We start from the raw sequence: 26,547 nt of genomic DNA on the forward strand, positions 1-26,547 counted from the left end.
TAGAGAGGTGGAGAAGGGTTGGTACTTACACAGCTGACTGTGGTGATGGTGACGGAGCTAGATATGAAACTCAAGCCATTGTTCATACTGACGTGGAGGGTAGCTTCCCTGAAGGAGGTGATAGGGGAGATGAGCGGGAGGGAGGGAGAGGTGAAAGAGCGGATGGGGAGGTGAGAGTGAGGGGAGAGGTGAGAGAAAGGGGATGGGGGAGGTGAAAGGGGATGGGGAGGTGAGAGGATGTGTGAGAGAGGGAATGGGGAGGTGAGAGGGAAGGAGATGGAGAGGTGAGAGAGAGGGGATGAGGAGGGAGAGGTGAGAGAGGATATTGAGAGGAGGGAGGGAGGGAGGTGAGAGAAGGGATGGGGAGGTGAGAAGGAGGGAGAGAGGGTATGGGGAGGTGAGCGGGAGGGAGGGGATAGGTGAGAGGGAGGGGAAGGGGAGAGGTGAGAGAGAGAGAGAGGGGATGGGGAGGTGAGAGGGAGGGGAGAGGTGAGAGGGAGGAGAAGGGGGATGGAGGAGGTGAGAGGAATTGAGAGGTGAGGGAGGGTATAATTACCTACACTGTTTATTTGTTTTCCTCTAATCAACACATCCCTCTTTTCATTCCAGAGACCAAGGATAGCTGCTTTTCTGAGAAAATACTGTATTGACTTGAGAGCAAGAGAGATGGGTTGCATTTCGTGAGTTGGGTTTGACATGCATCAATTAAAGCAGTGGGGATGTGAGAGTTAAAGAGTCACTTACGTCCCTTCTTCTTCCAATACGGGAGCTGGGCACAGAAGGTAGGTGTCTCTCACTACCAATGGCCTTTTCACTATGGGATTATAGAAGATAACACTTTAGATTATGTGTGTATATGAATACCTAATACTGTACACAGTAGACAAGTCACCTGTATATAGATAATCCCCAGACTAGAAATCCTATAGCTATGCATTCAGCAAGAGGTGCATGGAAATAAAAACAAAAACAAGCAAAATAGAGTACTGGAGCGAGTTCATTTACACACTGTAGTATTAATGTAATAATTATAGTTAAATTAGCATAATTACAACGAGTTGTAGTTCAAAGTGATTCAAAGAATATAGTTCAAATTGAAATACATTGAGACAAATCGTGAAAATTCCTTGCTTTGTTATTGTCTTTCTAGACCTTAAATCAACTGAAATCCTTCAGCGTGAGTATGGTTTATTTAGCCTGGCTGACAGAATGTCAGGAGATCCACATTCCCTCTGTACATCTGAGAAGCCTTAAGTATTAAACCAGCTGAAGGAAAGCTCTGTGTGTGTGTGTGTGTGTCTGTGTGTGTGTGTGTGTGTGTGTGTGTGTGTGTGTGTGTGTGTGTGTGTGTGTGTGTGTGTGTGTGTGTACACACAGACCAAAAATCATTAGGATTTGTAAGAACAGTAGGCATGCTAAACCCCTCTTGACAGCCTGGTCTCATAGACTAGGTGTAACATAGTAAATGTAAATCCAGGACACTCAAATGAGTATGATATGTTACATTTGGTCTGGTTACAGTACATAAGGCAGAAGGTTGCTTAAGGCAAAAATGAAAGGAGGGTGGTTGGCTGGGTGGGTCTAGCAACCCAAAATGTTCTTGTTCGAATCTCATCACGGACAACATTAGCATTTTAGCCAATTAGTAACTTTTAAACTACTTACTACTTTTTAGCTACTTTGCAACTACTAAGCATGTTAGCTAACCCTAACCTTAACCCTTTTACCTAACCCTTCCCCTTACTCCTAACATTAACCCTAACCCCTAGCCTAGCTAATGTTAGCCAGCTAGCTAATGTTAGCAAACCAAAGTAGAATTCGTAACATATCATACTAAATGGATGATGGTCATCCACAAATTACTAGATACCATAGGAAACGTAACATACAGTATCATACTAAATGGGTGTCTCGGATTTACATACAGAATCATATGAGACCAGGTTGCTCTTGCTTGTGGCCAAGGCAAACATAGCCCAATTTCCCCTACTGCCTGAGGGAAGAATGCAGAAATTAGACTTCAGTGTAAGAATTGGACTGCTCTCTATACTTAAGATTGCTTATCAAAGGATGTGATTGCAAGTCCCTGATCTATTGGAAATGAGAATTTCTTTACAGGAAATAAACCCTGGCTCTTGAAGCTTCAGAGAGCCTTTTACCTGGCTTGATCCCCAGAGGCACCCAGCCTACAGCAGATGTGCTAAATTAGTTGTGGATGAATGCACAGGAACAAAGAAACCACATTACATCGCTAACTCAGATCTGTCAATGCACTGCTGCAGACTCCATTAGTTGTAATTTGCTGCCAGTGAGGGTCTTGCATCAAAAGGTTTGTACCAGCGTTGCAAAGAAGTCCTTTCTTGGCCCAAAGTCACATTTTTTGTCATGTGTAGGCCACCTTGTGGGATTCTGCTGCTCTACATTGGCCCAAGGTTCAGAGAACGTTTTACTCTGGTTCCTTTAAAGTTTTCATGGGAGGTTTAATTAACGCTCTTACTTTTAGCAATACTGCTACCTTATTTTGGGTTAACTTTTTAAAACTAAGCACAGATAGAACACATAGAAATACATTTCATTCGATATTAATCATGCAAAAACATGTATTTTTTTATTGTGACACAGCATTAGTGAGATTAAAACCCATAATCTTCTGGTCTTTAGCTATAGAATTAGTCCACTGCGGAACCAGGATGGGGCTAGCATGCCATTTTTTGACATACAAAGCTGTTCATTTTAGTCTATTCAAACTGACCTAATTAGGAAACAAGCACTCATTAAGATCAGGTGTGGCCAATTAGTGGGTGCGGCCAACACACCTGAACACACTTAACAAGATAGAGGATAGAGTTTTGTTGATGCTGAGAATGGACTGCATATTAAATAACATTTTTAGAACATTCTCTGAACTTTACTCAAGGTTTCTTGTGTTTTATAGAACGTTTTAACGTTCTCAAAACAATTTGAGAACGTCTTAAATTGAACCATGGGGAAACATGTTGGAAATGTTATGCTGAAATAGTGAAATTCCCACAGAAGAATGTTGTTTCTTAACATCTCTAAACAATTTGAGAACATTCCCAATGTCAAACCAGTTGGAGAACGTTCCTAGAACATGACCAAAATTTAAATGAAATGTAACTATGTTTCAACTCCCAAGTAAACATTCTGGTAAAGTAATGAATTACCAAGAAAATAACAAAATTCCTTAATTATTAAATGTGGTGAGAATGTTCCAACGCCAAGCCACTATCCTGCATCATTCCCAGAAAGTTGTGGAAGGTTGTATGCAAAATAACCATCGGACAACCAGGCTCTCACCAAGCTCCAATAAACATATGGTTCTCAGAATGTTATTTGCTAGCTAGGCCAACTCTGGTGCCTGCTTGAACTAATGAGTATTCTTTCAGGCTCATTCCTTTAAGCTCTTTCATTCAGGATGGTTGAAATCCTTTCTCTTTGCCTTTTTCCTCACACAGCCTGATGACACAGTCAATAACAGCCAATGCACTGTGGCATTGCTGAAATAGACGTCTTTCTAAGCCTCATTACCCTGCACCTAGAATCCTGTGTGAAAGTTAAAGAGATTGTTTCCTGCTCATTAAAAACAGGGGTGTTGCTGATGAGATTCATTAGGGTTAATGGTCGGAAATTGTAGGTACCGTAACTTCCACTTACTCAAAGTGAGAGTGTCATTGATGCGGAAGCTACAAAGGACCTTCCCCACCTCACGCGCATGTGAGAAACCATTTCCTTTCACTACCACCTGGAAGGACTCTAAGACAGGATGAAAGGGAGGGAACAGGGAGAATCATCAATGGCATTTGATCACCTTGATAACATTGGTAAAGAGGAATTACAGTTGATAATAATATTTTCAAGTCCTTATTTCCTGAGGCCAAAAGCTCAGCAATTATCCATAATGATCTGTGATTATCTGAAATCGGACAATATTCAGGCCAAATGCAGGCTAGGCTGAGCTAGAGAGGATGTAACGTTTTAACCGTGCCTATTTATCTTCAGCTGGCACTTTTCATTTACACAGAGTCAAACACATATTTAAGTCAATCTGTTTCCCCCTTGCTGTGTCATTAGACACAGTTGAAACACATAGTGGATTGATCCGTGTCGTCAGCTTATCAATAAACAAGTGGCAGTGTCATGCAGCTGGAGCCCATTATGAAACCCACTCCAATACACCACTCACCTCCTGCACAGATACTAGAGGGCTCTGCTGCCAATATCTCAATGCATGATCTCTTCAGGATCTTTGGAGAGAGAGAGAGAGAGAGAGAGAGATGTGGATAATGGAGACAGTGGTGAACAGCACAAACTGTAAATATGTTAGAGTTAGATTTGTTGAAAGTACGTATGCCTTGGTATACTTTCAACCATGTTGAAACTATACCTTACAATAGTGAACAGATGTTTACATCATTCTACCAGCCCCTGACATTGTTGCCCTACTTACGGAATCAATGGCTCCTTGCAGTGCCTCAAAGCCATCATTTACAGGGAAAACATGGTCCTTACTGTCAGCTATTGTCCAAAGCTGGGGAGGGAGAAGAAGTTTTATTTAATAACAGTGTAATAACAATAATGTGAGACTAGCCAAGTGCTAAATCCCCTGCTCACAACAGAAACATGTGGCTCACCTGGGTTTCATTGAAGTCTTTTACTCCCACACAGTAGACAGAGGCACCCAGTTGACGCGATCGGCCGGCCTAGTGACACGCAAATAGACATGAAAGCTCTTTTATAACTCTATATTGACCAAAGTAGAGAGAACTTCATTTGTGGTGTCAGATACTTTGAAAACCAACACAATGCACTGTATAAAGGTGTATCCGTAAAGGATGAGGATGTGTTTTATGAAGCATCTATGGAAGGCTTGCAAGACAGATGGGTTTCTGTCTAGCCTTCTCAGTTTGTGCAACCAACTCAGTGGCCTGGTGGTTAGATTGGCACTGAACATTAAGGAGATCGATTCGGAGTAAGGCCCTGTGGCAGACTAGCGTCCTGTCCGGGGGCTGTATACATGTACATTGAGCTGCCTTACACTACAGAAAGATAGGCTCTTGGCCGTATGGGCATTTTCTGACTCGGACAATGCGTACTTGTCCAAGGCTTACTTACTGCAGGTTTGTGCAGGTACTTAGCCTTAAGTCGTGACTGACGTTTGGAGACACAGGCGTTTGCTGTCTATAATGGCGCAGGCGATTTTGTAGCAGTCCACCCTATCGATTGTTGATGGTTAAATGTAGTGCTTCGAGTGTTCTTCCACAGCCAATGATGACTTCTTGGGTCTTGATGACATTTAATCAAGTCTAGGAAGTTCTGCAGCACTGGTCACCGGCCAATGTATAAACAAGATTGAAACATCCGGTAAATAAAAGGCTGAAATGACCAGCTGAAACAACTGATGTAACCAGCTGTAGAGATAAATGGAAATGGCAACTCTAGTAATAATAATTACATATGATGACAGGGAGTAGAGTATGAAATTCTGCTCTTCCAGGACTGGAATATCCTGTGGAATGTGGCTGACTATTTCCACTCGGCCCACGCTGAGTGTATAGATAGATATTGCTGTCACGTTCTGACCTTAGTTATTTTATTATGTCTTTGTTTTAGTATGGTCAGGGTGTGAGTTGGGTGGGTTGTCTATGTTCCTTTTTCTATGTTTTGGGATTTCTGTGTTTGGCCTGGTATGATTCTCAATCAGAGGCAGCTGTTTATCGTTGTCCCTGATTGAGAACCATATTTAGGTAGCCTGGTTTCACTTTTGAGTTGTGGGTGATTATTTTCCGTGTCAGTGTTTGTTACCACACGGGACTGTTTCATTTGTTTCACTTTGTTATTTTGTATTTTTGAAGTGTTCAGTTTGTCTTATTAAAATGGACACGTACCACGCTGCAAATTGGTCCGACCTCTCTTACTCCTCATCAGAGGAAGACGATGAACGTTACAATTGCCAATAGATCATCCATTACTGCAGGTCTAAAACAAGCATTTCTCTCACCTCTCTCTCTGCCAGATCGAACTGATTCTCCCTCAGTTCGCCATCTGTCAAGGCAATGATGACGCTGGCTGTACGGAAACCTGATGGACCAGGACATGACAACAAGACAACAGTTAGAACAAGACAACAGAGCAGAACAGAAGACTTCTCAGAGGACAGACTGTACTGTCACTGAAGGGGAAGAAAATAATAGGATCATTCAATCGGACACCTCTTCAATTCTAACACTTCTGACACCATAGTCTCTTGGTAAAGGGTTCTAAAAGGATCAATAGGTTTGAATTGTGCTGGTAGCTTTTCATCCGTGTCTGCTTATGACTGGGAGCATAATGAGAGTTTTACCCAAATCATTTTTTTCCAAGTGCAAATAACAAGAATAATTTACTCACTGTCTCCAGCATAGTAGATTTGTTCACTGGCCTGGAAGAGCAGATAGAAGGGTTTTTAGAAGAATACTTTATTGAGACAGCATTTTGTCTTCTGCTTTTACCCATATAGAGAGATAAGAATGGTTATTGGAACACAAAAATATCTTGTTCTAATTTTTGCAGTAGGAAGTCAAGCTGTTGCCTAGTTACCTTCAGCTACTGGCTTCCAATCCACTACTCACCCTTTGGAACCCTTTGTGCATGAAAGTGTCTCCCCCAGGGTGCACCATACGGAGCTCCTCCAGGCCTGCCCGAATCTGCTCCCTGCTCACACACACACAAAAAAAAATACAGGCCATTTGTACTGTCAGTGTATCATGTGGGCTGTACCCCACAATAGAAAGATTGGCACACAGTACCTTCCACAAAAAGATTGACCAATGAAGAAAATGAGTAGGTCACTAAAGGTGGTGTATTGTGTAAATCCTGCCTGTGTTAGTTGTGAGTAGCTAAAGCATAAGCACAACGGTTTGAGGGATTATGCCTTGCCTGTCTTCTGTTAGTTTCATCAGGATCCGTCCCTCTGTAGAAAACACAATGAAGGACATCCGCAGCTGAGGACTAGCGAGAGAGAAGGATGGGGGGGGTTATTTCCACAGTTGACTGACATAATCTCTTTGTGTGTTGCTGTTTTGTCCAAATACTTTGTTCAATAACATGTCTGTTTACATCCTTACTGGACTTGACCAGTGTATATTAATTGAGCTCTCTGGGACATGTAGTGGTGTATCCAGGTATCATTATACTATACCTTATGAATTTATGAGCCAGATGATCAACAAAGTAATATATCTCATTCCAGTGGTGCTGTACACTCCCTGACCTGAAAGAAAGGTTGGAAGATGTCTGTTATTGTGGAGCTGTAAAGCTACCATGATTGACCTATCCACAAACCAATCACTGCTCCTGTGTGTCCTCCAATCAGCTCACTGGCTCCCCGCCTACAGGGCATTACCTAATTTGATATAAAGGTTGTGTTCCCCTGCTCAGACGTTTCTGATGCATGCCAGATATTACAAAGCCTGGATAGGTATTTTCGGTTTCAGCTAACCACATCATATGTTATAGCAATCTGGTGCATGACAGCACAGTCGATGACATGGCACCAAAGTCATACAGTCGATAAAATCGACAGACGTAGCAATAAAAAGGCAAATCCAAGGAAACTCCAAGGAGGCTGAAAAATGTAATCTCTACAAATAATGACAGGACACCTGGAGATTACTATTCCCAACTACAAAAGACAATACATTTTTTTCTCCAAGTAAGAAATGCTATTCAAGAATTTATTACACTTTTAATTTAAAAAATGCTCTCTACAATTAACTGGGTTAAAGAAATCCATGACATAGTGATATTGGATCATTCTCCTGGATCATGCTTAATTACACCAACAGTAAATGCACTTTTTGTAACCTTCTGTGCAATTGAGGGAGAAGGGCCTTGATCAGGGAGGTGACCAAGAACACAATGGTCACTCTGACAGAGCTCCAGAGATCCTCTGTGGAGATGGGAGAACCTTCCAGAAGGACAAGATGGAAGCCACTCCTCAGTAAAAGTCACATGCCAGCCCACTTGGAGTTTGCCAAAAGGCACCTAAAACTCTCAGACCATGAGAAACTAGATTCTCTAGTCTGGAGAAACCAAGATTGAACTCTTTGGCATGAATGCCAAGCTTCAGGAAACCTGGCACCCTCTCTATGGTGAAACATGGTGGTGGCAGCATCATAATGTGGGAAAGTTTCTCAGCGGCAGGGACTGGGAGACTAATTAGGATCAAGTGGAAGATGAAGGGAGAAAAGTACAGAGTGATCCTAGATGAAAAGCTGCTCCAAAGCACTCAGGACCTCAGACTGGGGCGAAGGTTCACCTTCGGACAATGACCTTAAGCACACAGCCAAGACAACGCAGGAGTGGCTTTGGGACAAGTCTCAATGGCCTTTCGGTGGCCCAGCCAGAGACCAGACTTGCACCCGATCGAATATCTCTGGAGAGACCTGAAAATAACTGTGCAGCGACACTCCCCATCCAACCTGACAGAGCTTGAGAGGATCTGCAGAAAAGAATGGGAGAAACTCCCTAAATACAGGTGTGCCATACTTATGTAAATGTATGATTTTAGTTTATATATTTGTATACATTTGCTTTTGCTTTGTCATTATGGGCTATTGTGTGTACAGTCGTGGCCAAAAGTTTTGAGAATGACACAAATATTAATTTTTACAAAGTCTGCTGCCTCAGTGTGTATGATGGCAATTTGCATATACTCCAGAATGTTATGAAGAGTGATCAGATTAATTGCCAAGTCCCTCTTTGCCATGCAAATGAACTGAATCCCCAAAAAACATTTCCACTGCATTTCAGCCCTGCCACAAAAGGACCAGCTGACATCATGTCAGTGATTCTCTCATTAACACAGGTGTGAGTGTTAATGAGGACAAGGCTGGAGATCACTCTGTCATGCTGATTGAGTTCGAATAACAGACTGGAAGTATCAAAAGGAGGGTGGTGCTTGAATCATTGGTCTTCCTCTGTCAACCACGGTTACCTGCAAGGAAACACGTGCCTTCATCATTGCTTTGCACAAAAAGGGCTTCATAGGCAAGGATATTGCTGCCAGTAAGATTGCACCTAAATCAACCATTTATCAGATCATCAAGAACTTCAAGGAGAGCAGTTCAATTGTTGTGAAGAAGGCTTCAGGGCGCCCAAAAAAGTCCAGCAAGCGCCAGGACCGTGTCCTAAAGTTGATTCAGCTGCGGGACCGGGGCACCACCAGTACAGAGCTTGCTCAGGAATTGCAGCAGGCAGGTGTGAGTGCATCTGCACGCACAGTGAGGCGAAGACTTTTGGAGGATGGCCTGGTGTCAAGAAGGGCAGCAAAGAAGCCACTTCTCTCCAGGAAAAACATCAGGGACAGACTGATATTCTGCAAAAGGTACAGGGATTGGACTGATGAGGACTATGGTAAAGTAATTTTCTCTGATGATTCCCCTTTCCGATAGTTTGGGGCATCCGGAAAAAAAGCTTGTGCGCAGAAGACAAGGTGAGCGCTACCATCAGTCCTGTGTCACACTAACAGTAAAGCATCCTGAGACCATTCATGTGTGGGGTTTCTTCTCAGCTAAGGGAGTGGCCTCACTCACAATTTTTGCCTAAGAACACAGCCATGAATAAAGAATGGTACCAACACATCCTCCGAGAGTAACTTCTCCCAACCATCCAGGAAGAGTTTGGTGACGAACAATGCCTTTTCCAGCATGATGAAGCACCTTGCCACAAGGCAAAAGTGATAACTAAGTGGCTCGGGGAACAAAACATCGATATTTTGGGTCCATGGCCAGGAAACTCCCCAGACCTTAATCCCATTGAGAACTTGTGGTCAATCCTCAAGAGGCGGGTGGACAAACAAAAACCCACAAATTCTGACCAACTCCAAGCTTTGATTATGCAAGAATGGGCTGCCATCAGTCAGGATGTAGCCCAGAAGTTAATTGACATCATGCCAGGGCAGATTGCAGAGGTCTTGAAAAAGAAGGGTCAACACTGCAAATAGTGACTCTTTGCATCAACTTCATGTAATTGTCAATAAAAGCCTTTGACACTTATGAAATGCTTGTAATTATACTTCAGTATTCCATAGTAACATCTGACAAAAATATCTAAAGACATTGAGGCAGCAAACTTTTGAGAATTACACAAATATTAATTTTCACAAACTTTTGGCCACAACTGTAGATTGATGAGGAGAAAAAACAATTCAATCAATTTTATAATAAGGCTGTAACCTAACAAAATATGGAAAAAGTCAAAGGGTCTGAATACTTTCTGGATGCACTGTACATATCCAGTGGAAATTTAATAAAAAACAGTTTTCTGTCCTGAGCTCACTGGTACAGGAAACTCTGAGGGCCCGGAATAGGCTGGTTGATACAATGTTGCAAGTTTGCTAGCCACTGCTTCAGGCTGGACCCAGTGATGATTTGATACACTAGCAATAGCTCAAGTCGAGACAGATCGAAAGGGAGGCAGAGAGAGAGATGAATATGATTGAAAGAACCGACATTTTCATCAAGCTATTTTCTACTGTTTGTATTTGTCGGCTTTAGGCCTAACCCTAACCAGTATTTTACTTAGTTGGCGATGGAAGTTTTAGGCCTACTGCTGCATTGGCCTATAGGCTCTCTCTGAGTTCTATGCTCTCATTTCTTTATCTGTCAATTGGTCACAGTGTATCAATGTGTCCATATGCAGAGGTTAGTGCTCTTGCCATAGTTCAATTTGAACTTTTAGATTTTTATAATTTCACTTTAGATTGTTAACCACGAGACAATGATTTAGAGAAATGAAAACGTTATTATTGAAATGAAACTATCATGCAGATCGGTAGAAATGGTTGGATGCAATTGTAAGTTTCAGCCAAACTTGAAACTCCCGAGCTGCCTAAGGCCTTTACTATTACAGCCATATAAAACAAATTGGAAAATGCAAGCACCTGCACACATAAACAGAAATATGGAAATCAAAGGCCCGTCCAACTGATTCATTCTGGCGCCTGGTCTGCTGCAAAGAGACATGTTTATGGAGTGAGATAGCTGCCAAAAGGTTGAACGTACGTATCATTAGGATTGTAAGAAAAAACATACCTAAATTGTTAGGATCGTAAGAAAAGCCATGCGTGAAACATGAAACGTAAACTTGAAATTAGATCTGAAAACGTACAAACCCCTATGTTACAACTATAAATGAACATTTACACGTTCAATTCTTACTTCTTACTTCTCCCTTTACTTGGTTACAGATCTTTTTTTATATGTACAAACTTTTGTCAGTAATGTGGCATCAGTAAACGACATGAACCGAATGTATCTAGTCGAAGTTAGCTAGTCAATCAAGGAACTCTAGCCCAGACGTTAGAGTTGCTTTGCATCTTCTGGTTTCATTTCCAAAATAAAAGTCTAGAGCTTGTTTTAGAACTGCATTCAATAACGACATGATACCAGTAGATAGCGGAGTATAGGCTTGGGCCTTCAGCAAATGACTTCTGTGAGAATGATAAACGGCACAGAAGAGCGTTGTCTAGAATAACCGCTTGAGCTGCAAAATAGAAAGTATTTATGACTTAGGCTTGGCCTATTCCGCTCTCTAAATATGCCATGCTGTTGTGTTATTTAATGGCCATACAATTGCATTGTTTATTTTTATAGCTGCGTGTGGCTACTGTGGTGATCATGTAACCTAATGAATCACACTTTTTCCAGTATTTGGGAGCACAGACTGTAGGACTTATATTAGGCATTTTGACTGTTGTATTAGTAAATTCCACTCTGTATGTTGGCTTGTTATAGCCATTTGCATTGCACAATGCATTGCACAGCCTCCTAATGAATCACACTTTTTCCAGTATTTAGAAGCACAGACTGTAGGACTTATATTAGGCATTTTGACTGTTGTATTAGTAAATTCCACTCTGTATGTTGGCTTGTTATAGCCATTTGCATTGCACAATGCCCCTCTGTATCCATATCAATAAATGAGACAAAACAAAATATTGATTAAATCTTGGCTATAACCTGTTCTGGGCGAAATATCCACGGGGTCCCAAATGATCAAGACTATTTGTAGCCTATTCGTCTTGCCAAATCTGTTTTCCCTATCGGCCACTGCACATGCTTCTTCAAATAGTTTGTTAAACATTTATTTAGAGGCTATATTTATAGGCCTGTGATAAAAACAGTTATAAAACACAAAGAGTTCTAAATTACTCTGCAAGATACCAGCACACAAAATGATAGCCTAAATTGCAATTTCTACAAGTCGAAGGACTATTTTTCATTTTGATATAATGGTGGAAAATGACAAGATTGTTTTAACACTGTTTATGCATCGAATAGCTTTGATGAGTACTCTGTCATCTGTGTGGACTGAGTTGGGCCTCTGGAGCTTGGCCTTGGCAATTAATTTATGATGGCTTTGTGATAGAACCTAGATTGAATTGGTGTTTGTGTACTGAGGTACCAGGGAGGAGATGGCTTTGGTATGGATAGCGGATAAGAAGGAGAACGCTGATTTCTATACAATTGGAACAGTCTACACAGCAAATGCCATCTGGCTGGGGGATACTCCTTTCTCACATACAAATCCTAACCTTTTGACTCATTCCACACATCTGTTGTTAGTCATGTATTCAGGAGGATGTGTCTTAACTATAAAATGCTGTGGCTTTGTTCTACTCGTTGGGTTCTCAGCAATCAACTTCGAGTGATTGTTGACCAGCTCCATTACTGCAATAATTAATCAACATTAAAGTATGATTGTTTGAAGCATCTCTCATTTGGTTAGAATTTCCACCACAACAGGCCTACATTTAACATTGAATTATTAAAGTGACAGGCTAAAGAACTTGAGAATTTAGATCATTTTGAATACTCACATGGATTTCAATAAAGAAATGGATAAGTCTGTTCATTTCTCTTTGATTGAGTTCCTATTGCAACTCAGACAAATGACTGACGTACTGACTGACTGAACTAAATGAAGGATGAATTAAATGTTCAAATGTGTTGGAATGACGAGTTGCACGCATCATGCACGCTCTGCACTTTATTTGGCTAGTAGGCAAATATTAGAGTATAATGACTCTATTGATGCATGCCTCCAGAAGGGCATCTTCTGAGGCTGAGGGGTGCTGTTTCGAAGGCTCATAGTACTGTGTTGCTGCACGGAGATCACAAGCTCTTCAGCTGGGCAACAGTGTCGTGATGGAGCCTATACGGAGACTACCCAAGAGTTATTGTAAAGTGTGGGAATAAGCTTATGCCAGATTTAGCCTATGTATAAGGGCACAAGGCGAGATCTATATGCAGACACGAGGCAAAAGGTTGAGCTCCGATATCTCTTATAACACAAGTGGTAGGCAAAAGGCAGGTCGGATACAGGTGAGAGTTCATAAACCGGGTCAGAGTCCGAACAGTACAAGACGTTAGGCAGGCTCGAGGTCAGGGCAGGAAGAATGGTCAGGCAGGCGGGTTCGGTGTCAGGACAGGCAAGGATCAAAACCAGGATGACTAGGAAAAATAGAGATTGGGGGGAGGGGGGAATAGGAGCTAAGAGATGACATCTGGTTGACTTGGCAAACCAGACAATCTGGCACAGAGAGACAGAAAACACAAGTATAAATACACCGGGGATTATGAGCGACACCTGGAGGGGGTGGAGTCAAGGACAGGTGCAACAGATCAGGGTGTGACACTATGTTTAACCTCTCCCTTGTTAATTTCAAAGTCCATATGTTCATGACCCGATTCATATAAATTCATATTAAACCATCATACAGAATATGCTTTTGGCAAGATTTTGAGTGATGAAATAAATATGAAAATAATCTATATAAAAAAACATTTTGAGTGGCAAAAAATCCAGTGGTCATACCTAATTCATAGATTCACCAAACATCTATTATATGTTTCATTATTCCTGGTAGATACTACTGTTTATGATTGCAGACAGAGCCCAGAGAATGGGATGGTGCAATGTTTAATTAGTCATATTTTGATAAGGTGCATGCATGGGGATGTCCACGTCACCCAGAGATAATTATGCCCATGCTATAGAGACACACCTAGTGAACTGAAACTTCACTGTTGTAGGCATAATACAGTTATTACTACCTATACTTGCGCTGGCAAAAAAATACATTACATTAGCTACCTAAATGTGATGTAAACTTAACTGAGCAGTAATAAATGAAGACTTTTAACTTGAAAACGTGCAGGATACCTCTTTCCGGTTTCCCTGGCTTACATTTTTTTATATTGTGTTATGATTGTTCACGAGGCACTCCTGAAAGGCCATGTGGGGATTTTTTTTTGTTTGTTGGTGAGATGAAACTACCAAAACTCCGTAAGGTGTTATTGTACGTCAAAATTGCAACACAAGATATGTTCAAGCCTAAAATGTTAGTCTGTAATCGGAACATGGTGTTTGTACATTCACAGATTAAATGTTACGTTTCATGTTTCACGCATGGGTTTTCTTACGATCCTAACAATTACGTAGGGAGTTTCTTACGATCCTAACGATACGTACGTTCAACTTTTGGCAGGTATCTCGCTCCATACATTTGAGTCCTTGTGACTGCCATTCAAATTCGCTACAACGTTCTGCTGCTTAGCCTAGGCGAACACCTTGCATAGCCTACAGTATCTTAGAGAGTCTAACAGCTACAGATGTAGACTCTTAATTTGATTACTCTTTTGTTGCTGAGAATTTTCCTGCATGAGGTTTAAAAAGGCTTCTAAAGTGTGTAATTTCCACTTTAAAATGTCAGACTTGATTTGCCCTAATGAAAGATGTATCAACCCCTAAATAAATATGAATTCTAATCCACATAATAATTACCATTTCCTGATTATTTTCCTGCTGTTGAAAACTGTCTCAAATTAAGACCCTACTTCTATAGGTTTATATGACAAAAGGGAAGTTCATAATAACAACTTTATTCAACTTTAACAACTTTATTCATGGTGCTTTACTAACAGTAGTATTTCCAACCTTATGGCAACTATCTTTCTAATGACTGTAGGTTAGTAGTCTACATGAGCAGACCCAATAAAACAATATTATTATATATTATTGGGATTCTGGAGACCGGGGGCTGTGCTTGTGTAGCCTGTGTGTCCCATGTCAACCTGCCCTCCAAATTTGCAACAACACCTCTATTTTGCAGGCCATTATAACCCTACAGTGGCCCACTAGATTGAGTACCCATTACCTGAAGGCGAATAGTTAGAGTGGGCAAGTGAAAATAATTAGAATATGGTGGGTGAAAAGAGCCCAAAATAAGCCAAACTACCTACTGTCGCCTACCATTAAACCACAGGAGAATGCTGAGGGGAGGATGGCTCATAATAATGGTCAGAACGGAGCAAATGGAATGGCATCAAACACCTAGAAACCATGCGTTTGATGTATTTGATACTATTCCACTGATTCCGCTCCCGTCATTACCCCAAGACCGTTCTCCACAATTAGGGTGCCACCAACCTCCTGTGGATTGAATGTTTAACTGACATGTCCTGATACCAACGCCTGACTAACCTCTGCGTGACACCTGCGTCTTAAAAAATAACATTGAGCTATATTGGTAATCTGCAGGCTTTTATAATACCATAAGCCTCTCAACTGCGGCAAGGTCTACTCATTCAATTTTGATTCAATTTTCTTTATTTTAGGTAAAAAAGAAGTCCTCTGCTGGCAACTGTAGCCTATATTCTGCTGTTGTTGTTTTTTTGGCACTGTTGCATTTGATGTAAACCGCATGGCAATTACGCACTCCAACGGTAATTATATGCAACATGCATCAAATCAAATCAAATTTTATTTGTCACATACGCATGGTTAGCAGATGTTAATGCGAGTGTAGCGAAATGCTTGTGCTTCTAGTTCCGACAATGCACTAATAATCCAACAAGTAATCTAACTAACAATTCCAAAAAAAACCTACTGTCTTATACACAGTGTAAGGGGATAAAGAATATGTACATAAAGATATATGAATGAGTGATGGTACAGAGCAGCATAGGCAAGATACAGTAGATGGTATCGAGTACAGTATATACATATGAGATGAGTCTGTAAACAAAGTGGCATAGTTAAAGTGGCTAGTGATACATGTATTACATAAGGATGCAGTAGATTATATAGAGTACAGTATATACGTATACATATGAGATGAATAATGTAGGGTATGTAAACATTATATTAGCATTGTTTAAAGTGGCTAGTGATATATTTTACATCATTTCCCATCAATTCCCATTATTAAAGTGGCTGTAGTTGAGTCAGTGTGTTGGCAGCAGCCACTCAATGTTAGTGGTGGCTGTTTAACAGTCTGATGGCCTTGAGATAGAAGCTGTTTTTCAGTCTCTCAGTCCCAGCTTTGATGCACCTGTACTGACCCCGCCTTCTGGATGATAGCGGGGTGAACAGGCAGTGGCTCGGGTGGTTGTTGTCCTTGATGATCTTTATGGCCTTCCTGTAACATCGGGTGGTGTAGGTGTCCTGGAGGGCAGGTAGTTTGCCCCCAGTGATGCGTTGTGCAGACCTCACTACCCTCTGGAGAGCCTTACGGTTGTGGGCGGAGCAGTTGCCGTACCAGGCGGTGATACAACCCGCCAGGATGCTCTCGATTGTGCATCTGTAGAAGTTTGTGAGTGCTTTTGGTTTTGAATTTCTTCAGCCTCCTGAGGTTGAAGAGGCGCTGCTGCGCCTTCTTCACGATGCTGTCTGTGTGAGTGGACCAATTCAGTTTGTCTGTGATGTGTATGCCGAGGAACTTAAAACTTACTACCCTCTCCACTACTGTTCCATCGATGTGGATAGGGGGGGTGTTCCCTCTGCTGTTTCCTGAAGTCCACAATCATCTCCTTAGTTTTGTTGACGTTGAGTGTGAGGTTATTTTCCTGACACCACACTCCGAGGGCCCTCACCTCCTCCCTCTAGGCCGTCTCGTCGTTGTTGGTAATCAAGCCTACCACTGTTGTGTCGTACGCAAACTTGATGATTGAGTTGGAGGCGTGCGTGGCCACGCAGTCGTGGGTGAACAGGGAGTACATGGGAGTTGACAAGTTTAAATGTTTTACTCACCTCGGCTGCAGTGAAGGAGAGTCCGCATGTTTTCGTTGCAGGCCGTGTCAGTGGCACTGTATTGACCTCAAAGCAGGCAAAAAAGTTATTTAGTCTGCCTGGGAGCAAGACATCCTGGTCCGTGACTGGGCTGGTTTTCTTCTTGTAGTCCGTGATTGACTGTAGACCCTGCCACATACCTCTTGTGTCTAAGCCGTTGAATTGAGATCTACTTTGTCTCTATACTGACGCTTAGCTTGTTTGATAGCCTTGCGGAGGGAATAGCTGCACTGTTTGTATTCGGTCAGGTTACCAGTCACCTTGCCCTGATTAAAAGCAGTGGTTCGCGCTTTCAGTTTCATGCGAATGCTGCCATCAATCCACGGTTTCTGGTTAGGGAAGGTTTTAATCATTGCTATGGGAACGACATCTTCAGCGCAGGTTCTAATGAACTCGCACACCGAATCAGCGTATTCGTCAATGTTGTTATCTGACGCAATACGAAACATATCCCAGTCCACGTGATGGAAGCAGTCTTGGAGTGTGGAATCAGCTTGGTCGGACCAGCGTTGGACAGACCTCAGCGTGGGAGCTTCTTGTTTTAGTTTCTGTCTGTAGGCAGAGATCAGCAAAATGGAGTCAGGGTCAGCTTTTCTGAAAGGAAGGCGGGGCAGGGCCTTATATGCGTCGCGGAAGTTAGAGTAACAATGATCCAAGGTTTTTTCAGCCCTGGTTGTGCAATCGATATGCTGATACAATTTAGGGAGTCTTGTTTTCAGATTAGCCTTGTTAAAATCCCCAGCTACAATGAATGCAGCCCCTGTACTCTATCTAAGAATGTATGTATTATCACAATGTATTATCACAATCATCTATCTTATATATTATACAGTTGAAGTTGGAAGTTTACATACACCTTAGCCAAATACATTTAAACTCAGTTTTCACAATTCCTGACATTTAATCCTGGTAAATAATTCCCTGTTTTAGGTCAGTTAGGATCACCACTTCATTTTAAGAATATGAAATGTCAAAATAATAACAGAGAGAATGATTTATTTCAGCTTTTATTTCTGTCATCACATTCCCAGTGGGTCAGGAGTTTTCATATTCTCAATTAGTATTTGGTAGCATTGCCTTTAAATTGTTTAACTTGGGTCAACAGTTTTGGGTAGCCTTCCACAAGCGTCCCACAATAAGTTTGGTGAATTTTGGCCCATTCCTTTTGACAGAGCTGGTGTAACTGAGTCAGATTTGTAGGCCTCCTTGCTCGCACACGCTTTTTCAGTTCTGCCCACAAATATTCTATGGGATTGAGGTCAGGGCTTTGTGATGACCACTCCAATACCTTGACTTTGTTGTCCATAAGCCATTTTGCCACAACTCTGGAAGTATGCTTGGGGTCATTGTCCATTTGGAAGACCCATTTGCGACCAAGCTTTAACTTTAACTGATGTCTTGAGATGTTGCTTCAATATATCCACATAATTTCCTACCTCATGATGCCATCTATTTTGTGAAGTACACCAGTCCCTCCTGCAGCAAAGCACCCCCACAACATGATGCTGCCACCCCATGCTTCATGGTTGGGATGGTGTTCTTTGGCTTGCAAGCCTCCCCCTTTCTCCTCCAAACATAATGATGGTCATTTTGGCCAAGCAGTTCTATTTTTGTTTCATCAGACCAGATGACATTTCTCCATAAAGTACAATCTTTGTCCCCATGTGCAGGCTTTTTTATGTTGGTTTTGGAGCAGTGGCTTCTTCCTTGCTGAGTGTCCTTTCAGGTTAAGTCGAAATAGGACTCATTTTACTGTGGATACAGATACTTTTGTACCTGTTTCCTCCAGCATCTTCTCATGGTCCTTTGCTGTTGTTCTGGGATTGATTTGCACTTTTTGCACCAAAGTACGTTCATCTCCAGGAGACAGAACGCGTCTCCTTCCTGAGCGGTATGACAGCATTTTTTACGGAGGTCTTGGCTGATTTCTTTTGATTTTCCCATGATGTAAAGCAAAGAGGCACTGAGTTTGAGGGTAGGCCTTGAGGTACACCTCCAATTGACTCAAATGATGTCAATTAGCCTATCAGAAGCTTCTAAAGCCATTATGTTATTTTCTGGAATTTTCCAAGCTGTTTAAAGGCACAGTCAAATTAGTGTAGGTAAACTTCTGACCCACTGGAATTGTGATACAGTGAATTATAAGTGAAATAATCTGTCTGTGAACATTTGTTGGAAAAATTACTGTGTCATGCACAAAGTAGATGTCCAAACCGACTTGCCAAAACTACAGTTTGTTAACAAGAAATTTGTGGAGTGGTTGAAAAACAAGTTTTAATGACTTAAACCTAAGTGCATGTAAACCTCTGACTTCAACTGTAGCTGTGATAAAATCAAAATCTGTGCAACCACTTAAGGGTAGCCTAAACTCCAACGGATATTTCACTGTTTCTTATAATTCACATATCTCCGCTGGCAACTCGCCTATCTCTTCCCCCTCTCTCTAGCTCTTAAACGAGCCGCCTATAGCTATATATTGACAGTGAACAGCGACATAGTTTGAAACCATTTGTAAATATGTATAGGCATAGGGCTATTCGAGGAGGGAAGCATCGATTGATCCTCTTTCTTGCCGAATTGCTATTAAATAGGCTACAGTGTTGGCAATGAGCTGGCGGGGAAGTTATCTTACTGATGCATTGCAACAGAACTTGTGGCTATGCAAATCGTCCATGACAGGAGTTCGGGGGCAGCCTTTGAGCCTGACAGGCACTTGCCATCCGTCTTGACGCAATCCTTGCATTAGGCTACATTCACAAGATAAGAAAGTGTAAATAAAACACATTTGTTTTAGGTTGCAGCTAGTAGCCTTGTTGTCTAGCATGCTAATATTAGCTAGCTATCCTTGCAGCTAAGTTATCTAGATAGCTACATGGCTAACTACCACCCATTGATAATAGCCATTATTGTGGCTAGCATGTCATTGTCACTATGTGTGTTGGTGGCTAACTAGCTAGCCATGTAAGGTATCCGGGCCAGGCCCCCAGTGCCCCCAGTCTGGAGCGTGAAGTCATGAATTCTAGCAGTGCCAAAAGCCATGGTCTGCCATAGAAAGCCTATGTAAATTACAATGGATAGAACGGCCAAACAAAAATGTTTTATACAGATGTTTTGCCCTTTAAAATGTGTTTATTATGATCAAGTTCGATCTCCACAGTAAATTAACCTCATAGGTTGGAAATATATATAAAATACAGGGCAATTTAGTTTTTGACTGCTCTGGGCCTTTAAGCAGGCCAGAATCCAGTTCATTCAATATTCTGAATTTTGAGATGTATGCAATTTCAAGTCATGCAGTATTCACAAGCATCTAAGAATGGAAGCATGTTGATACACTTGCCATGGATAATTTTATCTTCAAGTCTACCTGGGTCTGCTTACTGCTTATTCAGCCATATTTGTTGATAGAACATCTTAATGTCATAAGGAGTTGGCTAGAGAGCAGAAACAGATGCATTCAAATAGAAAAGAGAACTATATACAATTATGTACCATATCTGGGGTGATAGAGAAAGAAAGAAACCAAGAGAAACTCTGTAATGACAATGTTACCGATAAAACCACAGAGCAAATCAATACCCCCCCCCCACACACACTTTTACTTACACCTCTGAGAATACTGTGTACTTCCTTAGCTTTTCGACAAGAGACGTGGTGGAATAATCCTTTATCCTCTTTGGGGTGTTAATTTGAATGCATGTTATACAAATGTCATTATGATTTACTTCTATCAGGCATCTTTTCAGAATCACATCAAAGTTAGTCTGAGTGAAGAGATGATCTTTGCCCTGCAGAACCAGCAGAAAGAGGATTGTGTGTGTGTGTGTGTGTGTGTGTGTGTGTGTGTGTGTGTGTGTGTGTGTGTGTGTGTGTGTGTGTGTGTGTGTGTGTGTGTGTGTGTGTGTGTGTGTGTGTGTGGGAGAGAAAGAGAGCAAGAGAATGAGAAAAAGTGTGCACTAATGTAATACGTTTTCATAGAAATATGTTTTTTTAGTGCAGTCACAAAAGCAGGGACCTTTTAAAATGGGGAGTAGTTTGGACAGCATTAAGGAAAAAATATTATTCAGATGATTATTCACTGGTGCAGCACAAAGTGAGCACAGCATTTTCCAAAACACCAGTCAAATAGGATAATGTCACAGCGACTTTGAGATGTGAACACTTTAGACTTGAAAAGTATGGCACATAGAGCAATGCATGGATGGATGGATCGCAACACGTGCCTTTTTCTATAAGCCCACAGATGTGCCAGAGGTTTTGAGTGATTGGCCGATTCCGACTGACACAATAGCAATACTGCAGATATGAATAGTTATAGAATGTCCCACATATTTTCTGGATCCGTTGAATTAAATACTTCAAAGATGTTGTTTCTTGAAAGTCTGAATACATTGATTGGAAAGGATGAATCAAAATATCTCTCCTTTTCTCTCTCTCTCTCCACCTCTCTTTCTCTTCCTCCCTTTGCTTCCCTCCCACTTTTCCATCCTCCGTACTGCGATACGAGTCCCAGTCCTGACACAGCTGCCAGAAACTCTGGAGCTTTGGAACATCTGGGCCTAATGGTGAAAGGGTTCTGCAGACCAGACAGACATGGAGAGGGGGTTGGGGGCTAGAGAAAGACAGGAGCTCTCCCAACTCACTCCACATTACACTATGAAAGGGAAGTGAAGGAGCCTACCATTCATTGTCCTGCATGCTCTATGAACACAGTCACACACATGCATACTGTATTTTGATTAAAGTGTGTGAAATACTACATGTGATCTATAGAACATTCCATCTGAATGATTTGAATTTTCTCTGAGAGATGAACGGTAAAGTGGTAAAGCAAATCTAACGTACCAATGCACTGTTTTGCCACTTCCTAACTGATGTGGTTGCTTTTGCAGTTTCAAGAGCTGACTTTAACTTTTTTTTATTTTATTGTTCTTTTTATGGTAAGTACCATATGCATCCAAATAACTTGTAAAAAAATATATGATCTAATGGTTTCGCGAGGCTATTTTGTTCTAAAATCATCTTGTTTGCGAAGCAACTTCCCTATATCCTGAATAGTGTGGCTGCTCACAAGAGGATGCCTATTGAATAAGACATCATTAACTTATTCTAAGGCCAATAAGAGCACGACAAGTTTATAGATATGTTTAGTTGGCAGTTTTTTTCCATTTCTACTTTCCATTTTCCTGTAGAAATTTATGAAGCCTCATGATAGAGCAGGTAGGGAAGCTGAGGAACTTAATTTACTTCCTCAGATTTAGTCCCCCCTAACACACTAACACATTTCCAATTAGCCCTGGAGCGATACAGTATGGCTAATCTGGCTATCAAAACATTAATATTAGACTACCTTTTGTTTAGAGAAGTTTGTAAAGAAAATTGTAATTGCTCAGTGTATTTATCTGGGTAAAATTGATAAGAATGCAGAGAAACGGCCAACGTGGTCGGTGACTTGCTGGGACTAAATGGAAGCAGAATCTTACAGAGCCGCTATGGATGCTTTTACAGTAAGGTGAGACTGGGAGCTTGCAAGAAGACAGAGGAGCACACTCACTTGTCCAAAACGAAGTAAAGGTCAAACCCCCCATAGCATGAGGACCCTGCCTCCCTCCTGTCAGGGCTTTGTCCTGCAGTGCCTGCCACCAGAATGGCCATCAGTGTGCAGATCTCTGCTGCAAGCATGGCCTGCCTGCAACTGCACAGAGACATTATTCCAGCTTCAGGAGAAGGCTGCAACGACAAAATTAACACATAAAAAAAATCCAGAGCAAGTCCAAATGATCTCCTTTCAGATTGTTTCAAGTAGTTCCTGTGTTCCCCAGTACCTCACAATGCTCTAAAATGTAAGATTCCAGGCATGAAATATTCCCAGTCTGGATCAGCGTCCCATCTCCACAGCAGCAGTCCTGTGCTGGGAGACGGGAAGTGGAGCTGCTTGGCCTGAATCAGGAAGAGCTGTTCCAGGACAAACACACTCCCTCTCTCAAACACACACACACACACACACACACACACACTGGCAGAGGGGATACACTTTTGTCCCTCAATACTTTTTCCTTTCTCTCTTTCTTTTGTCTTTCTTAAAAAAATGTGTTTTTGACTGTTCCCTACATCAGCAATAGCGCCACTTAGTGGTAGGTGTGATGTGACTACATTGATCATGATTCCCCTTCAGTCTCTTGTTCCTTTTCATTTTAAAACACATTAGCACACTTTTCAAAAAACTTTATGTAAAGTTTATAACAGCAAAAACTTGTAACAAATCCTGTCTGATGTACAATATGTAAAATTATGCAAATGTTTTAGTGGATAAGTCTTTCATATTTGTTGCTTCACATGTTTTGAAGCAACACATCTATCGTACACTGGAACTAGTCAGTAGCAGCAGTTTAATTTAAACCTGTCACAATCAATCAAATCTGGCTAAATTGATAAAAGTCATTGCTTTCCAATAGGTTGTAGTGATTACAGGTTTAACTTGTTACACACTCAAAGACACAGATCATTAATAAGAACATAATCTTGTTTTCTACATAAATGTTATTTTAATCATATGCATTGACTAACGTAAGGGTGCTAATTATGTTGTTCGATATGTTTCTAAACCCTTCTACATTGATATGGATGCTACTATGATTACGGATAATCCTGATGAATCGTGAATAATGATAAGTGAGAAAGTTACAGAAGCACATCACACCCCCAAGACATGCTAACCTCTCACCATCACAATAACAAAGGAGGTTAGCATTTTTTTAAATGCATGATTCAATTAGGATTATCTGTAATCATGATAGCATCCACATAAATACAGAAGTGTTTAGAAACATATTCTATTCTTATTTACAATTAAAGTGACTGCAAAATGATACAATACATTATTTACCATTCATTTCTATTGAATAAGACAGCACTGACTTCTATTGGGCACAAAATAATCTGAAACACATCCAAAATACAGAGCGAATGCATCCAACAAAATGTTAGAGTCACAAACTTGATGTAGTCATGGTGTGCGATAAATATGGGACCAAATACTTAACCTTTTACTACTTTTATACATATATATAAGTGAAATTTTCCCAATACTTTTGGTCCCCTAAAATGGGAAGACTATGAATATAATGTACAGTAATCTCTAAATGGTTCACCCGATATGGATAAAAAGCTGACAATCTGCATTTAACCTCATATTCATTATATAATTTCAAATCCAAAATGCTGGACTACAGAACCCAAAATAAGAACAAATTGTGTCACTGTCCCAATACTTTTGGAGATCGCAATGAGGTTTATCCTTGAAAGTTGAGGAGGGCCTGATGCAAAGTGCACATTGAATTCATGTGATACAGATCGCCTAAACGTATCTCATAATAATGACTTACTATCTCATAATTAGGACTTAGTTTCTCATGGTTATGACTTACATATTTCATAATAATGACTTACTATTTCATAATTATGACTTACTATCTCATAACTCGTGGTCAGATTACATGTATTGCATGGTGGGAACGAGCTTCCATAGACAGCAATGTACAGTAGTTGGCAAGAGCACAAACAGATCTGGGACCAGAATGCTTAGCAGTTTGCTTAGCAGTTTTAACATGATGACCAATAAATCTCCTGTATGTCTTCAGAGGTTGATGAATACCAGCATTGTAAATCACATCATGAGTCATACTGACCATTGTCTTTTTTTTCAGTTCTGTATATCTTTATTGTCCCCGAAAAATGTTGAGTGCAGCATACAAACATATAAAAATACACAACATAAAATAAAACCATATAATCCAACATACAGTTGAAGTCGGAAGTTTAATACACCTTAGCCAAATCCATTTAAACTCAGTTTTCACAATTCCTGACATTTAATCCCAGTAAATATTCCCTGTTTTAGGTCAGTTAGGATAACCACTTAATTTTAAGAATGTGAAATGTCAGAATAATAGTAGAGAGAATGATTTATTTCAGCTTTTATTTCATTCATCACATTCCCAGTGGGTCAGAAGTTTACAGACACTCAATTAGTATTTGGTAGCATTGTATTTAAACTGTTTAACTTGGGTCAACAGTTTTGGGTAGCCTTCCACAAGCTTCCCACAATAAGTTTGGTGAATTTTGGCCCATTCCTCCTGACAGAGCTGGTGTAACTGAATCAGGTTTGTAGGCCTCCTTGCTCGCACACGCTTTTTCAGTTCTGCCCACAAATGTTCTATAGGATTGAGGTCAGGGCATTGTGATGGCCACTCCAATACCCTGACTTTGTTGTCCTTAAGCCATTTTGCCACAACTTTGGAAGTATGCTTGCAGTCATTGTCCATTTGGAAGACCCATTTGCGACCAAGCTTTAACTTCCTGACTGATGTCTTGAGATGTTGCTTCAATATATCCACATAATTGTCCCTCCTCATGATGCCATCTATTTTGTGAAGTGTACCAGTCCCTCCTGCAGCAAACACCCCCACAACATGATGCTGCCACCCCCATGCTTAACGGTTGGGATGGTGTACTTCGGCTTGCAAGCATCCCCCTTTTTCCTCCAAACATAAAGATGGTCAATATGGCCAAGCAGTTCATCAGACCAGAGGACATTTCTCCACAAAGTACGATCTTTGTCCCCATGTGCAGTTGCAAACCGTAGTCTGGCTTCTTATGTCGGTTTTGGAGCAGTGGCTTCTTCCTTGCTGGGCGGCCTTTCAGGTTAGGTCGATATAAGACTCGTTTTACTGTAGATATAGATAAGTTTGTACCCGTTTCCTCCAGCATTTTCTCAACAACCTTTGCTGTTGTTCTGGGATTGATTTGCACTTTTTCCACCAAAGTATGTTCATCTCTAGGAGACCGAACGCGTCTCCTTCCTGAGCTGTATGATGGCTGCGTGGTCCCATGGTGTTTATACTTGCGTACTGTTGTTTGTACAGATGAACGTGGTACCTTCAGGTGTTTGGAAATTGCTCCCAAGGATGAACCAGACTTGTGGAGGTCTACAATATTTTTTCTGAGGTCTTAGCTGATATATTTTGATTTTCCCATGATGCCAAGCAAAGAGGCACTGAGTTTGAAGGTAGGCCTTGAAATAAATCCACAGGTACACCTCCACCTCCAAATGATGTTAATTAGCCTGTCTGAAGCTTCTAAAGCCATGACATCATTTTCTGGAGTTTTCCAAGCTGTTTAAAGGCACAGTCAACTTAGTGTATGTACACTTCTGACCCAATGGAATTGTGATACTTTGAATTGTAAGTGAAATAATCTGCCTGTAAACAATTTTTGGAAAAGTGACTTGTGTCATGCACAAAGTAGATGTCCTAACTGACTTGCCAAAACTATAGTCTGTTTACAAGAAATTTGTGGAGTGGTTGAAAAATGAGTTTTAATGACTCCAACCTAAGTGTACGTAAACTTCCGACT

The 26,547-nt window shown here is 41.1% G+C and overlaps 1 protein-coding gene across 1 annotated transcript in view; it reads right to left on the reverse strand.

The window, feature by feature from the left end:
• antxr1b (ANTXR cell adhesion molecule 1b) overlaps positions 1-23,118 on the reverse strand; it is a 35,452-nt gene extending 12,334 nt beyond the window's left edge. Inside the window, exons 1-12 of the mRNA XM_042302228.1 lie at positions 22,688-23,118; positions 7,199-7,270; positions 6,937-7,008; positions 6,630-6,711; positions 6,409-6,439; positions 6,020-6,099; positions 4,653-4,721; positions 4,469-4,549; positions 4,205-4,265; positions 3,676-3,774; positions 745-814; positions 30-108 (exon numbers count right to left, since the gene is read on the reverse strand). Coding sequence (XP_042158162.1) covers positions 30-108; positions 745-814; positions 3,676-3,774; positions 4,205-4,265; positions 4,469-4,549; positions 4,653-4,721; positions 6,020-6,099; positions 6,409-6,439; positions 6,630-6,711; positions 6,937-7,008; positions 7,199-7,270; positions 22,688-22,842 — 951 coding nt within the window. The 5' untranslated portion in view covers positions 22,843-23,118. The remainder of the gene's footprint in view (positions 1-29; positions 109-744; positions 815-3,675; positions 3,775-4,204; positions 4,266-4,468; positions 4,550-4,652; positions 4,722-6,019; positions 6,100-6,408; positions 6,440-6,629; positions 6,712-6,936; positions 7,009-7,198; positions 7,271-22,687) is intronic.
• Between the last annotated feature and the right edge of the window lie 3,429 nt (positions 23,119-26,547).

This window comes from Oncorhynchus tshawytscha, linkage group LG20 (assembly GCF_018296145.1).
Source record: "Oncorhynchus tshawytscha isolate Ot180627B linkage group LG20, Otsh_v2.0, whole genome shotgun sequence".
Lineage (NCBI taxonomy): Eukaryota > Metazoa > Chordata > Actinopteri > Salmoniformes > Salmonidae > Oncorhynchus > Oncorhynchus tshawytscha.